Source organism: Lepidochelys olivacea, assembly GCF_965140295.1.
Source record: "Lepidochelys olivacea isolate rLepOli2 genome assembly, chromosome: 13".
In the NCBI taxonomy this organism is placed as follows: Eukaryota; Metazoa; Chordata; order Testudines; family Cheloniidae; genus Lepidochelys; species Lepidochelys olivacea.
Genome location: NC_140423.1, coordinates 28335512 through 28358626, shown reverse-complemented (window position 1 = coordinate 28358626; position 23115 = coordinate 28335512). Strand labels below are relative to the sequence as shown.

The 23115-nt window shown below is 45.8% G+C and overlaps 1 protein-coding gene across 3 annotated transcripts in view; it reads right to left on the bottom strand.

Moving 5' to 3' along the window:
- NECAB3 (N-terminal EF-hand calcium binding protein 3) overlaps positions 1–23115 on the bottom strand; it is a 98169-nt gene that overhangs the window by 47368 nt on the left and 27686 nt on the right. For all 3 annotated transcript variants that reach the window (XM_084646313.1, XM_084646314.1, XM_084646315.1), the window contains exon 3: positions 22507–22615. In XM_084646313.1, coding sequence (XP_084502439.1) covers positions 22507–22615 — 109 coding nt within the window. The remainder of the gene's footprint in view (positions 1–22506; positions 22616–23115) is intronic.

The window sequence follows — 23115 nt, the reverse complement described above, 5'->3', positions numbered from 1 at the left end:
TCCAGGCCCAGGCTCAGAGCAGGAAGCCTGTCTCGCCTGTGCCCTCAATGAGACACACTGAGAGGTCCAGGCTCTATGGGGGAGGAAACCACCTGATTTAGATGCAGAGGGGACAGATGCTGGATTTGTGGGGGGAGGGAGCATACTGTGACATGGAGCCAGTCAGTTGAGGTGGAAACTGTTAGTGAAGATTGACAGGGGAGAGGAAAATTGAGATTAGGAACTGCCTGGGCAGGGAGACTGGGAGTGGGAGCTGGGGAATGAAACGTCGAGACCAGGAGCCAGTAGGTAGGGGGAGACTGAGAACCAGTGATAAACTAGGGGCTGACTGGGCCTGGAGAAAGATCTGATAGGGAGCTGGGGTGTGGAGTGTGAACTGAAACAGGCTGAGCAAGGACACGGCAGCAAGAAGCCAGGTGAGGGGGATGGATACTGAGGTTGGATAAGGAGGCTGGGATGCAGATTAGGGCTGGGAGCCACTGGGTATGGGTATGAGGGTGGGGGGGATGGAGGCTGGGATGGGGGAGAGAGACAGATCAGATGAGGATCCAGGACAGGGGGAACTGGGATTCACTGAGCAAGGAGGTTGAGCACAAGGAAATGGAGGTTTGGTGAGGGGAACTGGGAATGGCTGGGCAAGGAGACTGGGATGAGAAGACTGAAGTTGTGGAGACTGGAACTAGCTAGGTGAGGAGAATGGGAGTGAGCGAAAGAGCCAGGGGTGGGGAAGAGACAGGACTGGGACAGGCTGGAGGGGACAGGCAGATGGGGTCACGCTTGGTGGGAATGAGCAGAAGAGACTGTGTGCAGTACAGCACACTCCCCTCCAGAGGCTGGAATGGAGCACCTGATTCCCGAGACTCACCATTCCTTGGCTGTCCGCTCATATCTGTGAAACCCACTGGCTAAGTGTGTCTCACATGCCTCCTGAGCTGGCCCACACACAGGATGACAACCTACTTCTGCTATCGGTTACTCCATTAGCTCAACTGGCAGGTCTGTGCGGTGGTCAGAAGGTTCCAACCTGGCTAATGACCCACGTGGGATTCAATGTAATGCTGTATGAGGGAATTTCTGGGCTTTGGGGAGTTTGTTTTTTTAAAAACTTAGGAAATTACACCCAAAACGCTATGTTAAAAGAACACTGTCAAGGTTGTAAACCCAAGCACTCAAAAGGTAGGAAATGCCAGAATTAAGGTTTCCTTTGCAACATTAATCGAGCCCCATTATGCACATGCACTATGATACAGTCTTCAATCACATGGTCACATAATCAGTGTTGTGTAGTAAAGAAAGCTGTTGTCTGTAACATCCCTGTCTCATTTGTTACAGAAGTTACAGAAGTTAGACGATCTGGGATTTTTTTAAATCAAAGTTGCAGAAGCTATCGGAAGCCTGCATCCCAAGAAAGGGGAAAAAAGTCATAGGCAGGAGTTGTAGACCAAGCTGGATGAGCAAGCATCTCAGAGAGGTGATTAAGAAAAAGCAGAAAGCATACAGGGAGTGGAAGAAGGGAGGGATCAGCAAGGAAAGCTACTTTATTGAGGTCAGAACATGTAGGGATAAAGTGAGACAGGCTAAAAGTCAAGTAGAGTTGGACCTTGCAAAGGGAATTAAAACCAATAGTAAAAGGTTCTGTAGTTATATAAATAAGAAGAAAACAAAGAAAGAAAAAGTGGGACCGCTAAACACTGAGGATGGAGTGGAGGTCAAGGATAATCTAGGCATGGCCCAATATCTAAACAAATACTTTGCCTCAGTCTTTAATAAGACTAAAGAGGATCTTAGGGATAATGGTAGCATGACAAATGGGAATGAGGATATGGAGGTAGACATTACCATATTTGAGGTAGAAGCGAAACTCAAACAGCTTAATGGGACTAAATCGGGGGGCCCAGATAATCTTCATCCAAGAATATTAAAGGAATTGGCAAAGAAATTGCAAGCCCATTAGCAAGAATTTTTAATGAATCTGTAAACTCAGGGGTTGTACCATATGATTGGAGAATTGCTAACATAGTTCCTATCTTTAAGAAAGGGAAAAAAAAGTGATCCGGGTAATTATAGGCCCGTTAGTTTGACATCTGTAGTATGCAAGGTCTTGGAAAAATTTTTGAAGGAGAAGGTAGTTAAGAATATTGAAGTCAATGGTAAATGGGACAAAATACAACATGGTTTTACAAAAGGTAGATCGTGCCAAACCAACCTGATCTCCTTCTTTGAGAAAGTAACAAATTTTTAAAGGAAACGCAGTGGATCTAATTTACCTAGATTTTAGTAAGGCATTTGATACCGTGCCACATGGGGAATTATTAGTTAAATTGGATAAGATGGGGATCAATAGGCAAATTGAAAGGTGAATAAGGAATTGGTTAAAGGGGAGACTACAACGGGTCCTACTGAAAGGTGAACTGTCAGGCTGGAGGGAGGTTACCAGTAGAGTTCCTCAAGGATTGGTTTTGGGACCAATCTTATTTAATCTTTTTATTACTGACCTTGGCACAAAAAGTGGGAGTGTGCTAATAAAGTTTGCGGATGATACAAAGCTGGGAGGTATTGCCAATTTAGAGAAGGACAGGGATATCCTACAAGACGATCTGGATGACCTTGTAAACTAGAGTAATAGTAATAGGATGAAATTTAATAGTGAGAAGTGTAAGGTCATGCATTTAGGGATTAATAACAAGAATTTTAGTTATAAGCTAGGGACGCATCAATTAGAAGTAATGGAGGAGGAAAAGGACCTTGGAGTATTGGTTGATCATAGGATGACTATGAACCGCCAATGTGATATGGCCGTGAAAAAAGCTAATGCAGTCTTGGGATGCATCAGGAGAGGTATTTCCAGTAGGGATAAGGAGGTTTTAGTACCGTTATACAAGGCACTGGTGAGACCTCACCTGGAATACTGTGTGCAGTTCTGGTCTCCCATGTTTAAGAAGGATGAATTCAAACTGGAACAGGTACAGAGAAGGGCTACCAGGACGATCCGAGGAATGGAAAACTTGTCTTATGAAAGGAGACTCAAGGAGCTTGGCTTGTTTAGACTAACTAAAAGAAGGTTGAGGGGAGATATGATTGCTCTATAAATATATCAGAGGGATAAATACCAGAGAGGGAGAGGAATTATTTAAGCTCAGTAACAATGTGGACACAAGAACAAATGGATATAAACTGGCCACCAGGAAATTTAAACTAGAAATTAGACGAAGGTTTCTAACCATCAGAGGAGTGAAGTTTTGGAATAGCCTTCCAAGGGAAGCAGTGGGGGCAAAAGATCTATCTGGCTTTAAGATTAAACTCGATAAGTTTATGGAGGAGATGGTATGATGGGATAACATGGTTTTGGTAGTTAAATATTCATGGTAAATAGGCCCAATGGCCTGTTATGGGATATTAGATGGGGTGGGATCTGAGTTACCCAGGAAAGAATTTTCTGTAGTATCTAGCTGATGAATCTTGCCCATATGCTCAGGGTTTAGCTAATTGCCATATTTGGGGTCGGGAAAGAATTTTCCTCCAGGGCAGATTGGAAGAGGCCCTGGAGGTTTTTCGCCTTCCTCTGTAGCATGGGGCACGGGTCACTTGCTGGAGGATTCTCTGCTCCTTGAAGTCTTTAAACTACAATTTGAGGACTTCAATAGCACAGATATAGGTGTGAGGTTTTTTGCAGGAGTGGTGGGTGAAATTCTGCAGCCTGCGTTGTGCAGGAGGTCAGACTAGATGATCATAATGGTCCCTTCTGACCTAAATATCTATGAATCTATGAATCTATGTACGTGCATGAGGCAGGGGATGACAGGAAGAGAAAGGAAGCTCTCATGGTCAAAGCAGATGAATGCTGCCCTGGAGAACTAGATTCTATCCCTGCCTCTGCCACCGAGTTCCTGTGCGGTGCTATTCATACCACTTAAACCCAAGTTTTCACAAGCAGTCACTAACTGTGTTTTCCTCATTCTCTGGGTGCTGAACCTGAGTCCCTGCGGTCTGATTGGCAGAAGTCCTGAGCACTTACAGCCGCAGCTGACGCCAATGGGAGCTGTGCTTTGAATGGATGACATGCTCTATAACGCAAAGGACTCTGAAAAACCAGATCCTACCCATACCAAATCAGGAACCCAACATTAGTGAACATTTTTGACCTTCATCTCTGTGCCTCAAATCCCCACCTGTAAAATGGGGAGACCATCCCCGCACCTCACAGGGGTGGTGTGAAAATAAACGTATTCGTGTTTGTGAAGCACTCCGATACGGTCATGATGAGCACCACAGAAAAGCCGCTGAGGAAATTAATACTTCTGTCCTCAGAGCAAGATTTGCACAGTATGCAGGAAATAAGGGACGAGGCCTCACATTGAACAATGAAGAAACAAAATCCTGAGCAGCGGCTCATTCGGTGAACGCTGTCCATTCTGTGCACTGAATAATGCAGGGGCCCTGTGGGGAAAATAGCACGTGGCCATGTCATTGAAGGCTGTATCATTAATGCACACACACAGGGGACCGAACTAAGATTGCACAGGCAGCCTGAAGTCTGGCATTTCCTAAGTTTTGAGTGCTTGTCTTTGCAACCTTAGTAATGTTCTTTAAACATAATATTTTTGCGTTTATCTCTGTATCTATGATTGTGATCTACCAGTCTGTCTTTTAATAATTTCACCCATCATTGAACTACAACCACTTCAAGGGGGAAAAGTTAGAATAGTGCATGGCACAACCATGCAATAGGTGTCCAATCACCGGAGTCTGCAGTGTGCACAGGGCATACTGTCAGAACTAGGATGTGGGCAGTCTCACCTAGTGGTCAGAACAGGGATGGTCATGCCTAGTGGTCAGAGCCAGAATCCAAGCCAGGAGTCAGAGTCACAATCAGGAACTAAGCTGGGAGTCAGAGCTAGAATCAGGGGCCAAGGATCAAGCAAAAGTGGGTCCAGTGCAGAATCCAGTCAGGAAGTCTCTCAGCTTGCTAAGACAACTTTCTGTGCCTCCTTCTGGCTTAAATAGTATGGTTGGTCCCATCAATGGAGCTGGTCATTGACCCCAATCAGAATCCTCATGGGCAGTGGTTCTGGGTGGGTATTGATCATCATAGCAGATATGTCTAAATGTTTTGCATCTGTTGTTATGGCAAGATCTGGTGCCACTTTTAGTTGGTGTATCCCGGTCTACAAGGAGCTTGCTTCTGATGATGAGCTTGTCAAGTCTGGGGGTTGTTTGAAGGCCAGAAGATGGGGTACAGGAAAGATTTATTTCAAGATGTGGTCCCCATCGAGTATGGGTTGTAACTGTTTAGTGATACTCCATATGGGTTTCAGTGTGGGGTGGTAGGTGACAAGAAGGGTTATGCCATCAGAGGGTTTTCTTTCCATCTTGAAGCAGGTTCTCTCAGACTATTTGGGTGGCCCATTCCATGATGAGATCTACTTTTCTGGTGGAATGTCCTTGTTTGGTGAAAGCAGTTTTAAGGAAATATATTAAGGTATATATCCCAAACTTTCTCCTCAGAGCATATTCTGTGGTATCTGAGTGTCTGGCTATAGATAACAGATTTTTTGGTGTGTTTGGGGTAGTAACTGGATCTGTGAAGGTTAATATGGTGATCTGTGGGTTTATAGTTGTCTGTAGGGTTCCCCTGTTGAAGCTCATTGTGGTGTCCAGGAAGTTGATGCTGGTGTGGGAGAGTTCTAGCAAGAGTGTGATGGGTGGTGACTGAAGTTGTGGTGGAAATCCATGAGGGAGTTTAGACTATGAAAATATCATCAAGATATATCACTGGTTTTATGGGAAATTCTTCCTCAAGGTGGCCCATGAACCGTTTGGCGTAGTGTGGAGCCATCCTAGAACCCATGGCTGTTCCCAAGGTTAAACTAACCTAGATGCTCCAGTAGCACAACTGGTTAGTGCACAGTACTTATAAAGCAGTATGGTGTGGAGTGATGCTGGGGTTGTGAGTTCAAGTCTCACCTGGAGCATTAGCCTCTTTTTCAGCCTAGGGAGGTTGTGGAAGCGCCTTCACTGCAGGCTCTCAAAAGGAGTCTGGAGAGCATCTGTCTTGGATGGTTTAGACACAACAAATCCTGCATCTTGGCAGGGGGTTAGACTAGATGACCCTTGCGATCTCTTCTAATTCTACGAATATAAAATAGTCACGGGTGAGGATGAAATGGGCGAGTTCGGTAATGCATTTGGGATGAATATCTGAGTGTTATCCATTGTCTTGTAGATATTTGAGGCAGATAGCGCTGCCATCATTGGGATAGATGGTGGTGTACAGGGAGGTGACATCCATGGTGGCAAGGACGGTGTTCTGAGGCAGGCTGTTAATGTTGCAGAGTTTCTGGAGGACGTTGGTTGTGTCCTGGAGGAAGCTGGCTCTTTGTGTGGTGAGTGGTTTGAGGATGGTTTCTATGAGTCCCAATATTCCTTCAGTAAGAGTGCCAGGGCCAGATATGATGGGTCTGCCTGGGTTCCCTTGTTCGTGTATCTGGGAAGCATGTACAAGGTCCCTGGTGTGGATTCGTGGGGGGAGGAGGTTATAGAGTTTCTCTTGAAGTTTTCTGGGGAAGGATTTGATGAGATCCTTAAATTCCTGGGTGAATTGTGGTGTTGGGTCTTCTTTGAGTTTTTTATATTAGGTAGTGTCAGAGAGTTGTTGGTTGGCCCCATTAATTTAGTCATCCTGGCTGAGGACTGCGATGGTACCCCTTTTGTCTGCTGGTTTGATCACTGTCTGGTGGTTGGATTTCAGGGGCTGTATGGCTGTCCTCTCAACGGCGGGGAGATTGTGGTGGAGGTAATGTTTGTTAAGGATTTCACTCTGATTTTTTTTCTGAAGCAACCACTGTAATGGTGAATTGTGTGGTTTTGTCTGCTGCGGGGTGTCCAGTCAGATGATTTTTTTATGACTGTAGGTGGGGATGTGCTAGCTGTGGGTGGGGTTGACTTTGTTGTGAAATAATTCTTTGGGGCAGAGTCAGCAAACAAATTCTTCTAGTCCCCCGCACATTAGCATGGTATCAGGACTTGTGGTGGGGCAGAAATTCAGTCCCTTGGAGAGTACAGATAATTCAGCTCTGGTTAGGGGTAGTTTTGATTAATTGATGATGTTGGGGTGTCATGTAGTGTCCCAGACCTGAAGAAGACCTCTGTGTAAGCTCAAAAGCTTGTCTCTGTCACCAACAGGAGCTGGCCCAATAAAAGATATTACCTCACCCAACTTGACTCTCTAATATCCTGGGACTAACATGGCTGCAACTATGCTGCAAACAAAACTGAGACCTTTCCAAATTTCTTGTGAAAAACCAGGGAGCACCAATAGCCCAGTGGCCAGGGCACTCACCTGGCATGTGTGATACCAACACTGAAGTCCCCACCTTGCCTGATTTGGAGCAGGGACCTGAGCCTTGGTCCCCACATCCCAGGTGAGTGCCCTGACCACCAGCTCTGCTGCTGGAGCTGTTCCACTTGGGATAAACAATTAAGAGATGGACTCCACAGCCCAGTGGTTAGGACACGCACTGTGTGGGAGAGCCTGGTTCAAGTCACTGCTCCAGAGCAGGGATATGATCCTGAGTCTGCCACAACCCAGTGGAGTGCATCAGTCACTGGGCTATTCTGGGGCATGGCTCCCCCTCTCTTGTCCCCCTGCCTGTCAGAGCTGGTGAATCAGTATTGTCCTACACACAGTGGTCTATGGTGGAGTTCCGCACCAGGCCTACTAGGGATCCTTACACTCTCTGGGTGAAATTCACCTCTCCCTGCAAACAGACCTTTGTGCAGGGAGCTAAGTGGGGGGTGGGATGTCTGAATTCACAACCCCCCAACCCACAGGCAGGCCCAGCCCTCTCACTCCCTGGGGAGAGAGTTCCAAGCACAAGCACAGATCCAATGGCACCTTGCTTGGCTTGCCCCCAGGGCTCTCTCCAAACCAGCCTGTTCTGGGCCACTGTGTGGTGAGCAGTAGCTGCCCTTTCCAGACAGCCTATTTGCAAGAAGCCACCCCGAGACAGGTCAGGACAAAAAATAAAGGCAATTCATAGAAATGTAGGACTGGAACGGCCTCGATAGGTCATCTAGTTCAGTCCCCTGTACTAAGGACTAAGTATTATATAGACCATCGCTGACAGGTGTTTGTCTAACCTGTTCTTAAAAACTTCCAATACCAGATATTCCACAACCTCCCTAGGATATTTGTTCCAGTGTTTAATTACCGTTACAGTTAGGAAGTGTTTCCTACTGTCTAACCTAAATCTTCTTTGCTGCAATTTAAGCCCATTATTTTTTGTCTTCTCCTTAATGGATAAAGAGAAAAATGTATCACCCTCCTCTTTATGACAACCTTTTATGTACTTGAAGATGGTTATCATGTCCCTCCTCAGATTTCTCTTCTCTCGACTAAACAACCCCAGTTTTTTCACTTTTTCCTCAGAGATCACATTTTCTAGAACTTTAATCATTTTTGTTGCTCTTCTCTGGACTGTCTCCAGTTTGTCCACAACCACCCCGAGGTGTGGTGCCCAGAATTGGATGCCATGCTCCAGTTGTGGCCTTATCAGTGCTGAGTAAAGTAGAAGACTTACCTCTCATATCCTGCTTATAAACACACCAGCTAATACATCCCAGAATGATGTTTGGGTTTTTTTGCAAAGGTATTACACTGTTGATTCATATTTAGCTTGTGATCCACTATAACCCCCAGATCACTTTCCGCAGTACTCCTTCCTAGGCCATCAGTTCCCATTTTGTATTTGTGCAATTGATTGTTCCTTCCTAAATCAAAGCCTGGTCAAGGATTTACCACATTGAATGGTTTTAGTCCTGCAACCTCTCCTACAAAGAAAAGGTCGCTGCCATCTAATGCTGTTTCAGGATGCCCATGAAATGAACTGGTGGGTTTGAGTCCAGTGTCTAGTGGACGGGAGTTCCCATCACAAACAACCACTGTCACCACCACAGGTGCTGGAACGAGGGGTGCTGGGGGTGCTGCTTGAAGTGGTTTCCATCATACACAGGGTTTACAGTTGTGTTCAAGGGCTCTCAGCATCCCCACTACAAAAATTGCTCCAATGCCACCGGTCACCACTGATATTTATTAGCGCCCCTTTCTGGCTTCTCAGCAGAGGCCCAGGATTATTAATAATGCTGGCATCTTCCAAATACTTAACAAACATTAATTAATAATTGAAACACTGAATAATTTAACACTTAGCCAAACCCGGAGAAGAGTCATGCTGCTAAATCACGGCTCATCACTTTTGAGAATTTCAAAATGGAAAGCGTATTTCCATTCCAGTGTGCTCCTTCTATCTGGCATTCCTGGATTTCCATGCCTGTCCCTCTTTCCTTAGGAACCACAAGCCAAAGTTCCTTGTGCACGTACCTGCCTTTTCAGTGTTGCCACTTCTGCTGTGTAAATAGGCTTAGTTAATCTGTGCTCTCTGGTTCGGGAGCAGCACCATTCCAATATAATCACAAAAGCCGGGTTCCAGGGAGGGTTAGAATGGCAGAGTTATAGATTGTATGGAATGAATTAAAAACATCTCAGCAAGTGGGATGGATTATATTGTGACAAGTTCCTGAGAAGAGAAGGCTGAGGGAGAGGGATCTGATAATATGCAAAAAGTTGTTAGAAAGGGGATGACGATCAATTGTTCTCCATGTCCACACTAGGTAGGATAAGAAGCAATGGGATTAATCTGAAGCAAGGGAAATTGAGGTTAGATATTAGGAAAAACGTTCAAGGGGAGCTAAGCTCTGGAATAGGTTACCAAGAGAGGCTGTGATATCCCTATCATTGGAGATTTTTGAGAGTAGGTTGGACAAACACCTGTCAGCACGATGGTCTAGATTTACTTGGTCCTGCCTCAGTGTGAGGGGCTGGACTAGATGACCTCCTGGGGTCCCTTCCAGACATACATTACTATGATTCTACATGGTACTTGGAAAATACTTCTGCAGCACAAATCAGAAGGCAATAATTTAAAGGCATCATATGTCCAATGTTGGAGCTTTCAAAAGGGTGCTGCAAACACAGCTTTCTTTGCCTACCAGCACATGTCCTAACCACTGAACCCCGTCCATGTTCATTGTTCTTCCAGAAGACCACCTGGGATATTGACACCTAGACCTTGGGCTTCGGGATTCTCCTCTTTCACTCCCATCCCCTTGCCTGACTCAGAAAACAGATCCATGCCCCACATCTAGGGGCCTTACCTAGGGCTCTTTAGCAAGTGTCTCTACACTTCTACAGGGCTGTACTTTCACCATGAATGACTAATTAACCCTAATTATCCTACAGCTGTCATTATCACACCATTGGGATTTTGTCAGAAAACTCCTGGAAATTATCCAGGGCAAGAAAATGTCAATCAGCCACAGCAAAGCAGATGGGAAGTTTTTCATAATTGCATCAAACTTTAAAGTTGGAGACCTTTGCCTGAGATTAGAGACCCATAATCTCTTATGAAAAATCTTCTAGGACTTCACTGCTTTCTCGAGTCGTGAATGTAAGAGAGAGAGATAAAATGTCCTATATTGTCTCTCTCTGTATAACCAAGAAATCAAGCTGATTTCTGACCTCATTTCTCCAAAAGGTGCAAGAGCCAGGTTTCCTCCAGAAGTCCCAGTCTCTCCTCCCTAATCTCCCTCAATATTTTCTGTCTCACAAGATGAAAAAGAAGCCAACTCTTGGCAGTACATTTGACTTCTGTCCTGTCACAGTAACTTGCCAGCTATCTCTTGCAGAAGGGAGAATTTGATGCATCTTAATTTTTAAAAAATCCCTGCCTGGCCCAGTTCAGAAAGATATGTGGCCTTTATTGAACCAGCCTGGATGGATAGCATTACTCATACCAAACTAATAATAACAAGGCAATTTACCAACGTGCTGTCCAAAGGGGTTGGCGAAATGAATGCCAGGAAGCTAAACCCATAATCTCATTCAAAACACACTGAGGCTGTGGAAAAATCTCTGGAGCATTAACAGCCAGCGTGGGAAAACCTCCAAGGATCCAGAAGCTCAGTTCCACAGATCAACCAGCCTGTTAGATCAACCAGCCCGCAACCTACCCCCGAGGGCCCATGCAGGACAGTGCCCCACTGCATGCTTAGTAGAGTTTTATCAAGCACTTGATAGAAGTCAGGCGGATTCGTCCTTTAGTACCTTCCCCTTTATTCACATGACCCCGCCCCTATTTAATTAGCTGATCACAAAGAGCTTGGTGGCTACTGAGAGTTGCCCGAATTTCACCGAGGAGCCAGCTGGGAAGGTGGGCTTGGGAGCCAATACCTTCAATGGAACAATATGGAAAAGTCCTAATCTCCAGCCCACATGGAGCCCTGCTGTCTGCTGAGAATGCAGCCACCAGCTGTCTTCAGCCCCTGTCCCACCTGCATCTTCAAAGCACGAGGTCACACTGCTGCCTGGTGACCTGAAATTGTGCAACTATCATGTATGAACAGAATCAAATGAATGTCAGCCTGGAAGGGCCCTCGAGGGGTCTTCTAATCCAGCCCCCTGCGGTAAGGCAGAATAAAGTCTACCTAGCCCATCCCTGACAGGTGTTTAATGCAGTGTCACCACAGGGTGGAAACGAATGTACATCTACACTGCAATGAAAGATCCATGGCACGACCGCAGCTGGCCCAGGGTGTCTGACTCGGGCTCATAGGGCTCAGGCTGGGAGGCTAAAAACTGCAGCATAGATGTTTGAGCTCAAACCCAGGATCGAAAACCCCATGAGCGGGGAGGGAGTCAGAGCCTGAGCTCCAGCTTGAGCCCCAATGTCTACACTGCAAATTTCTAGCCCCACGAGCCCGAGCAAGTTGACCCAGGCTCTGAGACTCGGTGCTGCAGTGTAGACGTACCCACAAAGCCATCCCTCCAGAGCACCATGTTCTGATCTTGTGCTGCCCTAAATGATTTCTGGAGACTTGCATTGTTCTGTAAGCAGCTGTGAGTGAACTCAGTGAAAATCAGGACTACTTCATCCTTTCGAGCCTGGGCACGTCAGCTTAACTGAGAAACTTTTTCAATAGATCTAGTCAGAACTTTCCTGTGGAAAGTTTCCCCACCAAAACACAGACTTTTCCTGAAATCAAGTCTCTTTTTTTAGTGAGAAAATGTCCATTCTGATCAAAAAATATATATGATTTTCTTGCAGGAAATTTCCAAATACAAATTTTTGTCTGGAATCAACATTTTGAAATGAAACAATTCTTTTTCCCCATTTTGTTTCAATTTAAAATTACATTTTGAGTTTTTGGTTTAAACAAACCTAAACAAAATGATATTTTAAGTAAACATTGATTTGAAACAAATTTTCATTCAGTTTCAGCTTAAAATGATATTTTGCTTCAGTTCTATTAAAAAACATTTTTAGTGAAAATTAAACATTTTCATTTTGAATTCATTTGAAAGGCCTCTGGGAAAACAGAAATTTTCCAACCAAAAAATTTGAAAGATTTTTCATTTGAAATTTCCCATAGGAAATATTTTGATTTTCCAACCTGCTCTCTATTTATCAGAGCCAGAGTGAAGTCTCCAGAAAAAGACAAGTTGGAACATGCTATGAGTTTTATTCCTTCAGATCTAATCTTTCTACCCTAGCTAGCTAAATTCTTATGTTGCTCTCATCACCAGAAGCACCAGTTACAAAGGAGGGAGAAAGGAGGGAGAGAAAGACAAAGGGGAGAGAGAGTACAATGGGAGCGGCACAGAAGAAGAGCAAAATAATGGATGAGGAATCTAAAATATTCATCTTCCCAGATGTCAGTCCTGTTACCTAAGGGAGTAGAAGAGATCTGGCAGTGAGACAGGTGTGTATGGCAGAAGATGTGCAGGGATCATTCCATTACCCAGCCAATTTTCGTGTTGTGTATGAAAATCTCCATCATCATCTCTCCTTGAAATCAAGCTGCCAATGAAAATGTAACCTGCATGCGTTGGACCAAAGCCAGAGGGAGGAGAAGCTGTCTTCCTATTCCCACTGCCACATACTAGTGATACTTTCCATTCTGGAGTGATGGTGAGGGCTTCTGGGATTGGAGGCCTCCCGAACCATTGTGCTGACAAGTGACATGATATAAAGGAAGATTGAAAAACATTTATAGCTGAACCTTCTTATGCTGGACTTAAAGTGGAACACTATTGATAGTGAGGCCAAGTGGATTAAAGACCCAAATGGCTTCAATTACGGACAGATGTGAAGTCCACACTTGGGAAGTTTGTGATTTGGGAAAACTTTTGATCCAGTTTTTAGGTTCATGAACTAGTTTTATTTGAGGAATCATAGAAATGGGCTGAAAGAGACCTTGAGAGGTCATCAAGCCCAGCCTTTTGCACTGAGGCAGGACCAAGTAAACCTTGACCATCCCTTACAGATGTTCATCTCATCTGTTTTTAATCTTTCCCCCCTCTAATTTAGACTCTTAGGGCCAACTTCTATCCTCACCTCTGGGTCTCTGCCAGTGCCCATCACCAGAGGGTCAGAGTGCCTGTAACACATATGAAACCCTGCTGTGCTGCCCCAGTGTGATAGGGTTAGACTTTGGCCTGCAGTTCCACCCAAAAGGATGAGTCTGTTTACAAATCAACATTTTTTTTCTTGCTGTAGGTCAGCCTGTTTCTCCAAGCCTGATCCAAAAAAGCCCAGTGAGGTCACTGGAGAGATCCCCACAGCTTTCAAGGAGTTTGGGATCAGTCCCTATATGATAGAAACTCAGCCAGCACAAGCATGATCCTATACACACCATATCAACTGCATTTCTTCTTCTCATTTGAATAGTCTCTGTGCCCCTCGCTGCTTCTTTGTCTCCCAGTCTCTCTGGATTTGTTTTCACGTTCCCCTGTCTCTCTGCCCCAGTTCCCATCTGGTTGCTTCGTTAGGTATTTTCTCTCTGCTCCCTTTCTGCACAGTCTTTCCCAGTGGGGTGGGAACCCAATGCTGATCAAGTCAAACTTACAAAACCAAAATGTCCAAGTGGGTTCAAATTCAGGCAAATCAAAGCTGGCCCCAACCGGGCAGCAATCTAAAAAGTGAGTCTCCAAGCACAGACGGAGGGTGGGGAAAGACATTTTCATGCAGATCAAAGTCCTTTGACTCAGCCTTAGCAACATTGCCCAGAATTTGGCCCCATCTTATTTATACCATTCCCTTGGCTAATGAGATGGTGTAATATCCACATCCTCTCCATGTGTAAGAGCAGGAGCTGAGAAGAGTGCAGGGCAGCAATAACCTAGATATGATCACACTTTGGAAAGACAGTCTGCCACAGATCATTAGAAGTGTCTCCTCATTCTGCTCTGACTGCTTTGCAGGTGAAAATGCATTCCCAAAGTGCATGCTTATTAAAATCAGAACTCACATCATCACCTGCCGTCTGAGGAGCAAAACATGCTTTGCAAACATGAATTGATTAGAGTTTTGGGCAGAACCTGAAGCGACCTATGAGCCATTCTCACCACCTGGAGTGCAGGTGATGGGTCTTAAGAGCATGCCCTTAGTGGGAACTCAGGAGGTATCCCCATCACAGCATATCCCATCAGCCTGCTGTGGATCTGAGCCGACTGCTGGAGAGACCTGGCCTGCTTTAGGCAATGGGAAGTCAAACGGGAAGCAGAAGGGGTGATTGGTGCCAGTGAAAATGTTTCCCATGATTGAGCTGTCTCACTGAATGCAAATAATCCAGTCGCTCCCCACTCCTGCTGGCTATTTCCCATGCAGTGCTGATTAGAGAGAGGGAGTGCGGCTGGGCACGTGATGCTTTGGAAGTCAAATCAGCAGAGGATGTTCTCTGGAATTCATTTAACCTCTGCACGTGCCCTGTGAATGAAAAGGGTGAGAGACAGTCCTGGGCACACAGCCGTACCCAGGCGCATCTATGGCCTGTGCACCAGGGTGTTGCACCCTATCTGACCAGCCCTGCTTCTTCCTAAGTAATATGACTGATCAGTCTTGTGAGTTTCAGTTCAGAATAGCTGTCTTCAAAGAAACAGGCTTCTTGTCTCACAGTCATTCTTGGAAAAGCTATCCAAGGGCAATCACGTCCTCTGGCTTTTCCTGGGAAATCAGCTGTCTGCCTGCTCTCAGTCCACTCAGTGGGATACACTTCCTTGCACAGGTACAATCCCTCTACCTCCTTTTCCCTGGAAGGCTTTTATTCCATTTGGCAAGCCTCAGAAGCCAGCAAGCCAGCATGTGACACCTCCAGCATGTGTTTGTCTCTGTACTCCATCTCCCAAGGCAATGGCTTGTTAAGCCAGTTGCAGGAACCCTGCCCCCTCGGCATCAAGCAGATACACAAATACATTACAATTTAACAAAACTCTCCCGTGTCCTTGTGCTTCTTCAAAGATTTTTCAAATGCTCAATGGCCCTGTCAGTGATTCATGGGGATGAATGTGCTTCATACCTCACCCCTCCCTCTGAAATTAGTGAGTCGCTCCCTCCTCGCTCTCATCTCCCTTGATTCATAGCATGTCACTTTCACTCCAACTTCTCTTTCCCACATTACTCCCCCAACCCCTCTCACTTTCCATTTTCTGAGGCTTTCCCATTGCAGTTCAGTCTTCCATTTCAAATAATCAAAGCCCATATTTCTTTCCAGGTCTGGAGTAGTTTATGCTGAGCAGTGGAGTGAGAGCACTTGGGAGTGAGAACGCTGCTCACCCAGAAACATGAGAAAATAATAAAATCAGAGTAAAATAAACAGATCTTCATCCCAATTCTAAGTGCAATTCACAGCTCACAGGACACCACTTCTAGATACACGCAGGTGCACTGGACCAGTGGTTCTCAACCAGGGGTACACGTACTGATGCGAGTACATAGAGGTCTTCCGGGGGTACATCAACTCATCTAGATATTTGCCTAATTTTACAATAGGCTACATTAAAAGCACTAGCCAAGTCGGTACAAACTAAAATTTCATACACTGATTTGTTTATACTGCTCGATATACTGTACACTGAAATGTAAGTACAATATTTATATATTCCAACTGATTTATTTTATAGTTATATGGTAAAAATGAGAAAGTCAGCCATTTTTTCAGTAACAGTGCGCTGGGACACTTTTGTATTTTTAGGTCTGATTTTGTAAGCAAGTCGTTTCTAAGTGAGGTGAAACTTGGGGGTACGCAAGACAAATCAGAGTCCAGAAGGGGGTACAGTGGTCTGGAAAGGTTAAGAGTCACTGCCGTGGACTGTAGAGCCATACCCCATCCAGGAAAGGGCTCCAAAGTAGCAGCAGCAAGAGGACTATACTGCACAAGTTGCACAGACAATGCGTTTCTCCCACAGTTCATAAGCACATGTGCACATTCCAGCAGGGTGCTCAGAACAGCAGCAGCACCAGCAGGGAGATGGCTCCACCAAACGGCTAGTCAACACTTCTGTGGTAGCGGGATCTGGCTTTTAAGAAACACATGCACATCCCAGGGCAAGTTACAGCACCCCCTGAAAAACCAGTTGACCTAGAGTCGCCACAAGTGCCGAGTCAAGGGAAAGTCTAATCTGTTTGGCGAACACCAGAACCAACCCTGCCCAAAGCTCGACGGGCTGTCAGCAGGATATTTTTGTGAACTGATAAATAATTCAGCCTCATAAAATCTTGCACAGCCTAGAGTCAGTAAATTGCTTTGGTACGTGAGTAAAATATCTTTAATTTTTTCACTATTTTCACTCACTGAAAAGCAGGCGAGGGGGTTTTGTGCCTGAGCCGGTACCTGTTCAAGAGAATTTTGCTTGTCTGGTAAAAATTAATGTAACCACATAGTGAAACTTCTGTTCGGGACCGCCCCCCTCCACCTGTTTATGAATGGCCCACCTACCTGAAAGTCCCCCTGAGCATTTTACATGGATAAATTATTGGTACAAAGTGACCATCTCTCCAGCGGGACCAGAGGTTGCCCAGAATTGATCCTAGATGCAGCAGCACACTATCCTGCCCCATGCTGGACCTCCAGTGCCAATCTGAGATCAGTAAAGGACACAGACTATTCCATCATCAGGTCGCCAGTCCAAATCCAGCCCAGGAGCAGTGAGTGAAAGTTGTTGCCATCTGACGATTGTTCTGTGCCCACTGTGAAATGAGCTGGTGCCAGACCCTAAAAGGCACGTGTACAACAGCCCAGAAACCTGCATCAGAAGAGGCCGTCTCAGGAGCGTGACTGCATGCTGACTGAACTACTCTTATCCCTGGGGATGGGCCTGTCTCTAAGCTACTCATCACCATGGAGAAGTTCCTCCCCCTCATGGGACCCCAGAGCCCCGGCTCCAGCCTGAACCTGAACATCTACACTGCAATTGAACAGCCCCTTAGCCTGAGCCCTGCAAACCAAGTCAGCGGACGTGGGCCAACTGCATGTGTTCAGCTGCAGTGTAGACGTGCCCATAGTCACTTCTCGCTCCACTTAACTATAGTTCTTTATTACAACAAGGATTTTCCTACCCCCTCACTCTCCACCCTCCCCTGCTCCTCTCTCACTCACTTTCCCCAAATCCTCTCAGTCTAGCCACTCTCTCCTTGTATCTCTATTGCCTTCCAAGCAGCGGCTGCTGCATCCCCTGCTGCTCCCTGCCACACCAAGCACTCCTGCTTTCCCTTTCCCCCCAGACACACCTTCCCCTGCCACCAGCCCCACTGCCAAGTGCCCTCACCTTCCCCATCGAGGCAGCGCAGAAGGGGGCACATCATATAAAACACGTACAGTGAAACATGTCCGGAGACCCCCACATCATGCATCACTTCAGCAGACCACCAGGATGGTTTAGCACCAGCCTCCCATACACAGACCATGCCCAAGTCACAGAGCACAAGTCCACAGCTTTCTGATGGCCCAAGGTGTGGTGCCAGTGTGGTGCGGGCACAGAACACTGCAGTGTATAGGGTTGGGGAGTGTGTTTAAACTGAAGTGTCTGGGTAACTATTTAAGATAATAAGATGGCATGTTAGTCCCTTAAAGGAATAATGGATTTAATATATTTGTATTGTCCAGGAGAGGGCTGGGCAGTGCAGGACATACATGTCTGGGGGAAGATCTGGGCTGGGGATGTGTTGGGGTCACCCTGCAGTATAACCCAGGCTGGTGAGAGCCAAGGTGTAACTGGCAGGCTGCAGTTACACACAGGGTGTGACCTGCATGCTGTTTGTGAGTGGCCCAGGTGGAAGCTACTACAGCAAGGCATTGTGAGGCACTCAAGGTTGCAGGGCAGGGGTGATACAGCCCCCTGCTGGTCTGGATTGTGCACTGGTATGTCACACTATATTCTCCTTTGCTGCAGATTGAGCCCCAGTGGACCTAGTGAACAATTGATCACTGTCCTCTTTATAACAGCCCTTAACATATTTGAAGACTGTTATCAGATCCCTCCTCAGCAGTCTTTTCTCAGGACTAAAAATGCCGTTTTCTTAATCTTTCCTCATCGGTCAGGTGTTCTAAATCTTTTATCATTTTTGTTGCTCTCCTTTGAACTCTCTGCAGTTTGTCCATATCTTTCCTAAAGTGTGGCACCCATTATTGGATGCAGTACTCCAGCAAAGTTCTCAACAGTGCCAAGGAGAACAGGACAATTGCCCCCTGTATCTTACATACAACACTCCTGTTAATACACCTCAGAATGATATTAGCCTTTTTTGCAGCTGAATCACATTGTTGACTTATACTCAATTTGTGATCCACTATAGCTCCCAGATCCTTTTCAGCTCTACTGCCATTCCTAGCTAGTTATTCCACTCTCTGTGGCTGTGCTTTTTCCTTTCTAAGTGCAGTGCTTTGCATTTCTCTTTAGTGAATTTCATTTTCTTGATTTCAGACCAATTCTCCAATTTGTCAAGCTTGTTTTGAATTCTAATCCTGTCTTCCAAAATTCTTGCTACCCCTTTCATCTTTCATATTTTTCACTCCATTATCCAAATCATTAATGAAAATATTGAATAGTACGGGACCCAAGACAGATCCTAGCAGGACCCCACTACATATACCCTCCCAGTTTGACAGCAAACCATTCATAACTACTCTGAGTACGGTTTTTCAACCAATTATGCACCCATCTTACAGTAATTTCATGTAGCCCACATGTTCCTAGTCTGCTTATGAGAATGTCACATAGGACTGTGTCAAAAGCTTTATTAAAATCAAGATACAGTGAAAGCTGTATTATCCAGCACTTTACCAATCAGAAAGCTCTATAAACCGGCATTTCTGATCTTCAGTAGGGTCTGGTTGGTGTGCTGCCGGCAGGCTCCCTACCTGGCTCCGCATGGCTCCCCGGAAGCGGCAGTATGTCCCTGCTGCTCCTAGATGGTGGAACGACCATGGGGGCTCGTCGCTGCCACACCCCACCCCACCCCACTCTGCCGTGAGCACTAGCTCTGCAGCTCCCATTGGCCAGGAACTGCCTGCGGGCGGAGGCAGTGCGCAGAGCTGCCTGGCTGCACCTCTGCCTAGGAGTAGCAAGGACATGTCGCCGCTTCTGGGGATCCGTCCAAAGTGAGCACCACCCAGATCTGCCCCCCCAAAACTCCTCCCATGCCCCAACCCCCTTCCCTGAGCCTTCTCCTACACCCAAACTCCCTCACAGAGTCTGTGCCCCGCACCCCCTCCTGTGCCCCAACCCCCAGCCCTGAGGGCCCCTGCCACCCAATCTCCCTCCCTCTTAGTTAACCGGAATTTTTGATTTACCGCCACCCTCCATTCCCCCAACATGCCAGATAACAAAGCTTTTACTGTATATCATGTCAACTGCCTCCCCCCATCCACTAGGCCAGTCGCCCTGTCAAAGAAGTTAATTGGGTTGGGTTGGCATGATTTGTCCTTGACAAATCCATGCTGGCTATTCCTCATAACCCAATTATCCTTTAGGTGCCTACAAACTGATTGTTTAATTATTTGTTCCAGTATCTTTCCAGGCATCAAAGTTAGGCTGACTGGTCTATAATTCCTCTTTCTTCCCCGTTTGAAAGACAGGTCCTATGTTTGCCCTTCTCCAGGCCTCTGGGACCTCACCCGTCCTCCACATAGAAGATAATCACTAATAGGCTGACGCTCTGCTCTGCCATTGGCTTCCCGTGTGACGTTGGGCACATCAGTCAGTCTCTCTGCACTTGAGTTCTCCATCTGCACCAAGGAGATAACAGCCACGCACGGCCTCACGGGGGGGGGGGGGTGAGGACAACATTAGAGATTGTGAGGTGCTCAGCTACTATGGCTGGGGGCGGGGAGCATATAACGAACATAGAAAGATATTCTTCTTCTGATCTTTTATTCCTTACCAATAAAATCAGTGTTCATTTAAACTCCTGTGGCAAACTTCATTATGGTCAGCCATTTTAAACGCTCTTCATCCACTAGTCTGGCTCTGCAGCACCTCACACCTGTGCTAAGTGGGTTTCAAACACCACCCAATCAGACTGCAAGCTGCACAGCATGCCGAGGGCACTGTCTTTGCAGCCTGTCAATTGTGTAAGATGGCATAAGCAGGTGCAACCCCCCTTACTGTTTGCTTTGGTAGACGTCGGTAAATAAGTGGGATCCATCCTTTCGCCTGAAGATCTCACTGACAACTTGCTGATTCCACACCTGGGGAGTGTCAGAGAGACTGATTCAAATGCCAGAGCCCCACAGGGTGCTAACCTGCCAGATAAGCTCAGACCCCATTTCGATCTCTGTAGTTATTTCTACTCTCTGAGCTCTGACTGTTCAACACATTCCAGATCCAAGCATCCGCACCAGAACAGGAACCATTTCACAAGTCATCCTGCCTGAGTGGTTCAGCCATGTTGCATCTGAGCAAGGATGCAGCTTGCATGCTGGTTGCTCACTTTAAGGTTCACAGTCTCACCTCCAAGACAAACTGGTCTAATGCAAAAGCTGTCGTTTCCACCTGAAACCTGGCTAAGGGGAGAAAAGTCTGCTGGAGATGACAGAGCAGAGAATCAGCAATCAGGCTCCTGACAACAGACTCCCCCTTGGAGCTCATAAGTCTGTGCAGCTGCTAGGCGAAGATTTGAACAGACTCTAATCCCTGGTAACACAAACATGGTGGCGACAGCTGTCACCGCTCATGCTAAACCCTGTAGTCCATATGCTGAAGACCCTGCAGAATGGTGGAAATGGAAAGACAGCAGGTGCCCTGATCTTGCTACTACTATAACCCAGGGGGTAGAGGTGGAGGGGTAGGTTGTCTTCCTCTGCAGCCCGGGGCACAATCAGTTGCAGGTTTAAACTAGTGTAAATGGTAGTTTCTCAGTAACTTGAAATCTTTAGACCATGGTTTGAGGACTTCAGTAACTCAGCCAGAGGCTAGGGGTCTATTACAGAACTGGGCGAGTGAGGTTCTGTGGCCTGCGTTGTGCAGGAGGTCAGACTAGATGATCAGCATGGTCCCTTTCTGACCTTAGAGTCTATAATGCAGTTAAGGCAAAAGAGACCTAGGTTTAGTTCCTGGCTTTGCAACAGACTTGGAGTTAGGTGCCTACATACCTTTGAGGATCTGGCCTTCATCTTTCTGTGCCTCAGTTCCCTGTCTTACTGCAGGGAAAACTGCGTTAACTCAATAGGGCAGGGGAAAGTAATTAATGTTTGTGAGCTATTGAGATACCACGACTTTGAAAGCGTTGGAAAGAGATGACAGATTTTCTGGTCTCTCTGACCAGCAGTCTGAGACTCTGCTTGCTCGTGCTAAGGATCTACTCAGATCAGAGAGTCCATCTGCTCCCAGATGGTGTAGAAAGCCTAGGGCCAAATTCCTCCCTGGTGCAACTCCATTCATTTAAATGGATATATGCCAAAGATAAAATTGGCCTCCATCATTTTAAAAAATGAAATTTGCCCTCACTCTGGTTCAAATATTAAATACAACATTTCCATGCCATCTGGCTGTACGTTGTGTAGAACAATACACTAGGGCAGGCTTTGATCTCCGTAACAGTGGAATTCTGGAGTAACTCTACTGTTCCTCTAGGATATCTCCAACCTATAGAAATCAGAATTCGTCTCACTATTTTCATCGAAAGTAGCCTCAATTCTCAGTCACTCTAAGTCCCATCTGAAGGCCCCTTTATGCTGACAGGGTGGGGTAAAGCAGCCTTCGTGTAAATGAGAATTAAGGTCCTATGTGTCACTCACGCCACAGAATTGTCATTGTTTTGATCTCACTGCATGTTTCTATCTCAGCTCTAATGTGGTTTTACAGTGGTGCGTATTTCTGAAACAGATTTTTAAACTGCAAACCGCTGTAGCATGATTTTTAAATGAATGTTGCTCGGAATGAATTCACATAAATCTAACAGTGATTGTCCCCAAATGTCTGACTCTGCAGCCACATTCATATCTGGTATTCAATTAATATTAATATCTGACAATTCCAAGGTGTGGATTTATCTCATGCCTAATATTTATTGCAGAGGTTTATTTGCACCAATCTCCAAATGTCACCCTATCCACAGACAATGGAGTTTTAAATCCTGCTTCATGTCCTTGTACCTAGGACAGTATAGTACTTACTCTGAATGATGCCTGTCAATTCCACTGAATAGCTCCCACAGCTCCTCTGAGCTTAAAATCCCATCCGCAAAATAGTTCTTAAACTCTTCAAATGACAGCTTGCCATCATCTGCGTGTAAATAAAAGGAGAGGAAGAATTATACAGCTACAAAGAGAAGTGAATCCAGCCATGTAAAGTCTATACAAGAAGCGTGGGCTGACTGGGAGTGTTCTGTATGGTCATAGACATTTCAGTGGAACCACATTCCATCAAAAGACACAGTGCTGTCAAAACAAATACTTGATGAAATCAAGTCGATTTCCCCAGTATTTTTTGGAAGAGAAGCAAGGAAAAAGGGCCCCGACACTGTCAAAACATCGCAACGACATTTAGGGAAGGAAACATTTTGATTTTGCATTTTGAAAGAACTTTTAATTTCCTGTTTGTTTATGTAATAATACAAACACATTTTTAAAGTTGAATTGTGTCACAACAAAACTTCTGAAGTGAACTGAAACAAAAATTGTGTGTGGGGGGGGAACTTTTCCTTCGGAGTGTTTCAAAATGTTCAGTTATCACCATACACTAAACCCCCCAACCCAAATGAGACCAAAGTATTCAGCCCCCAG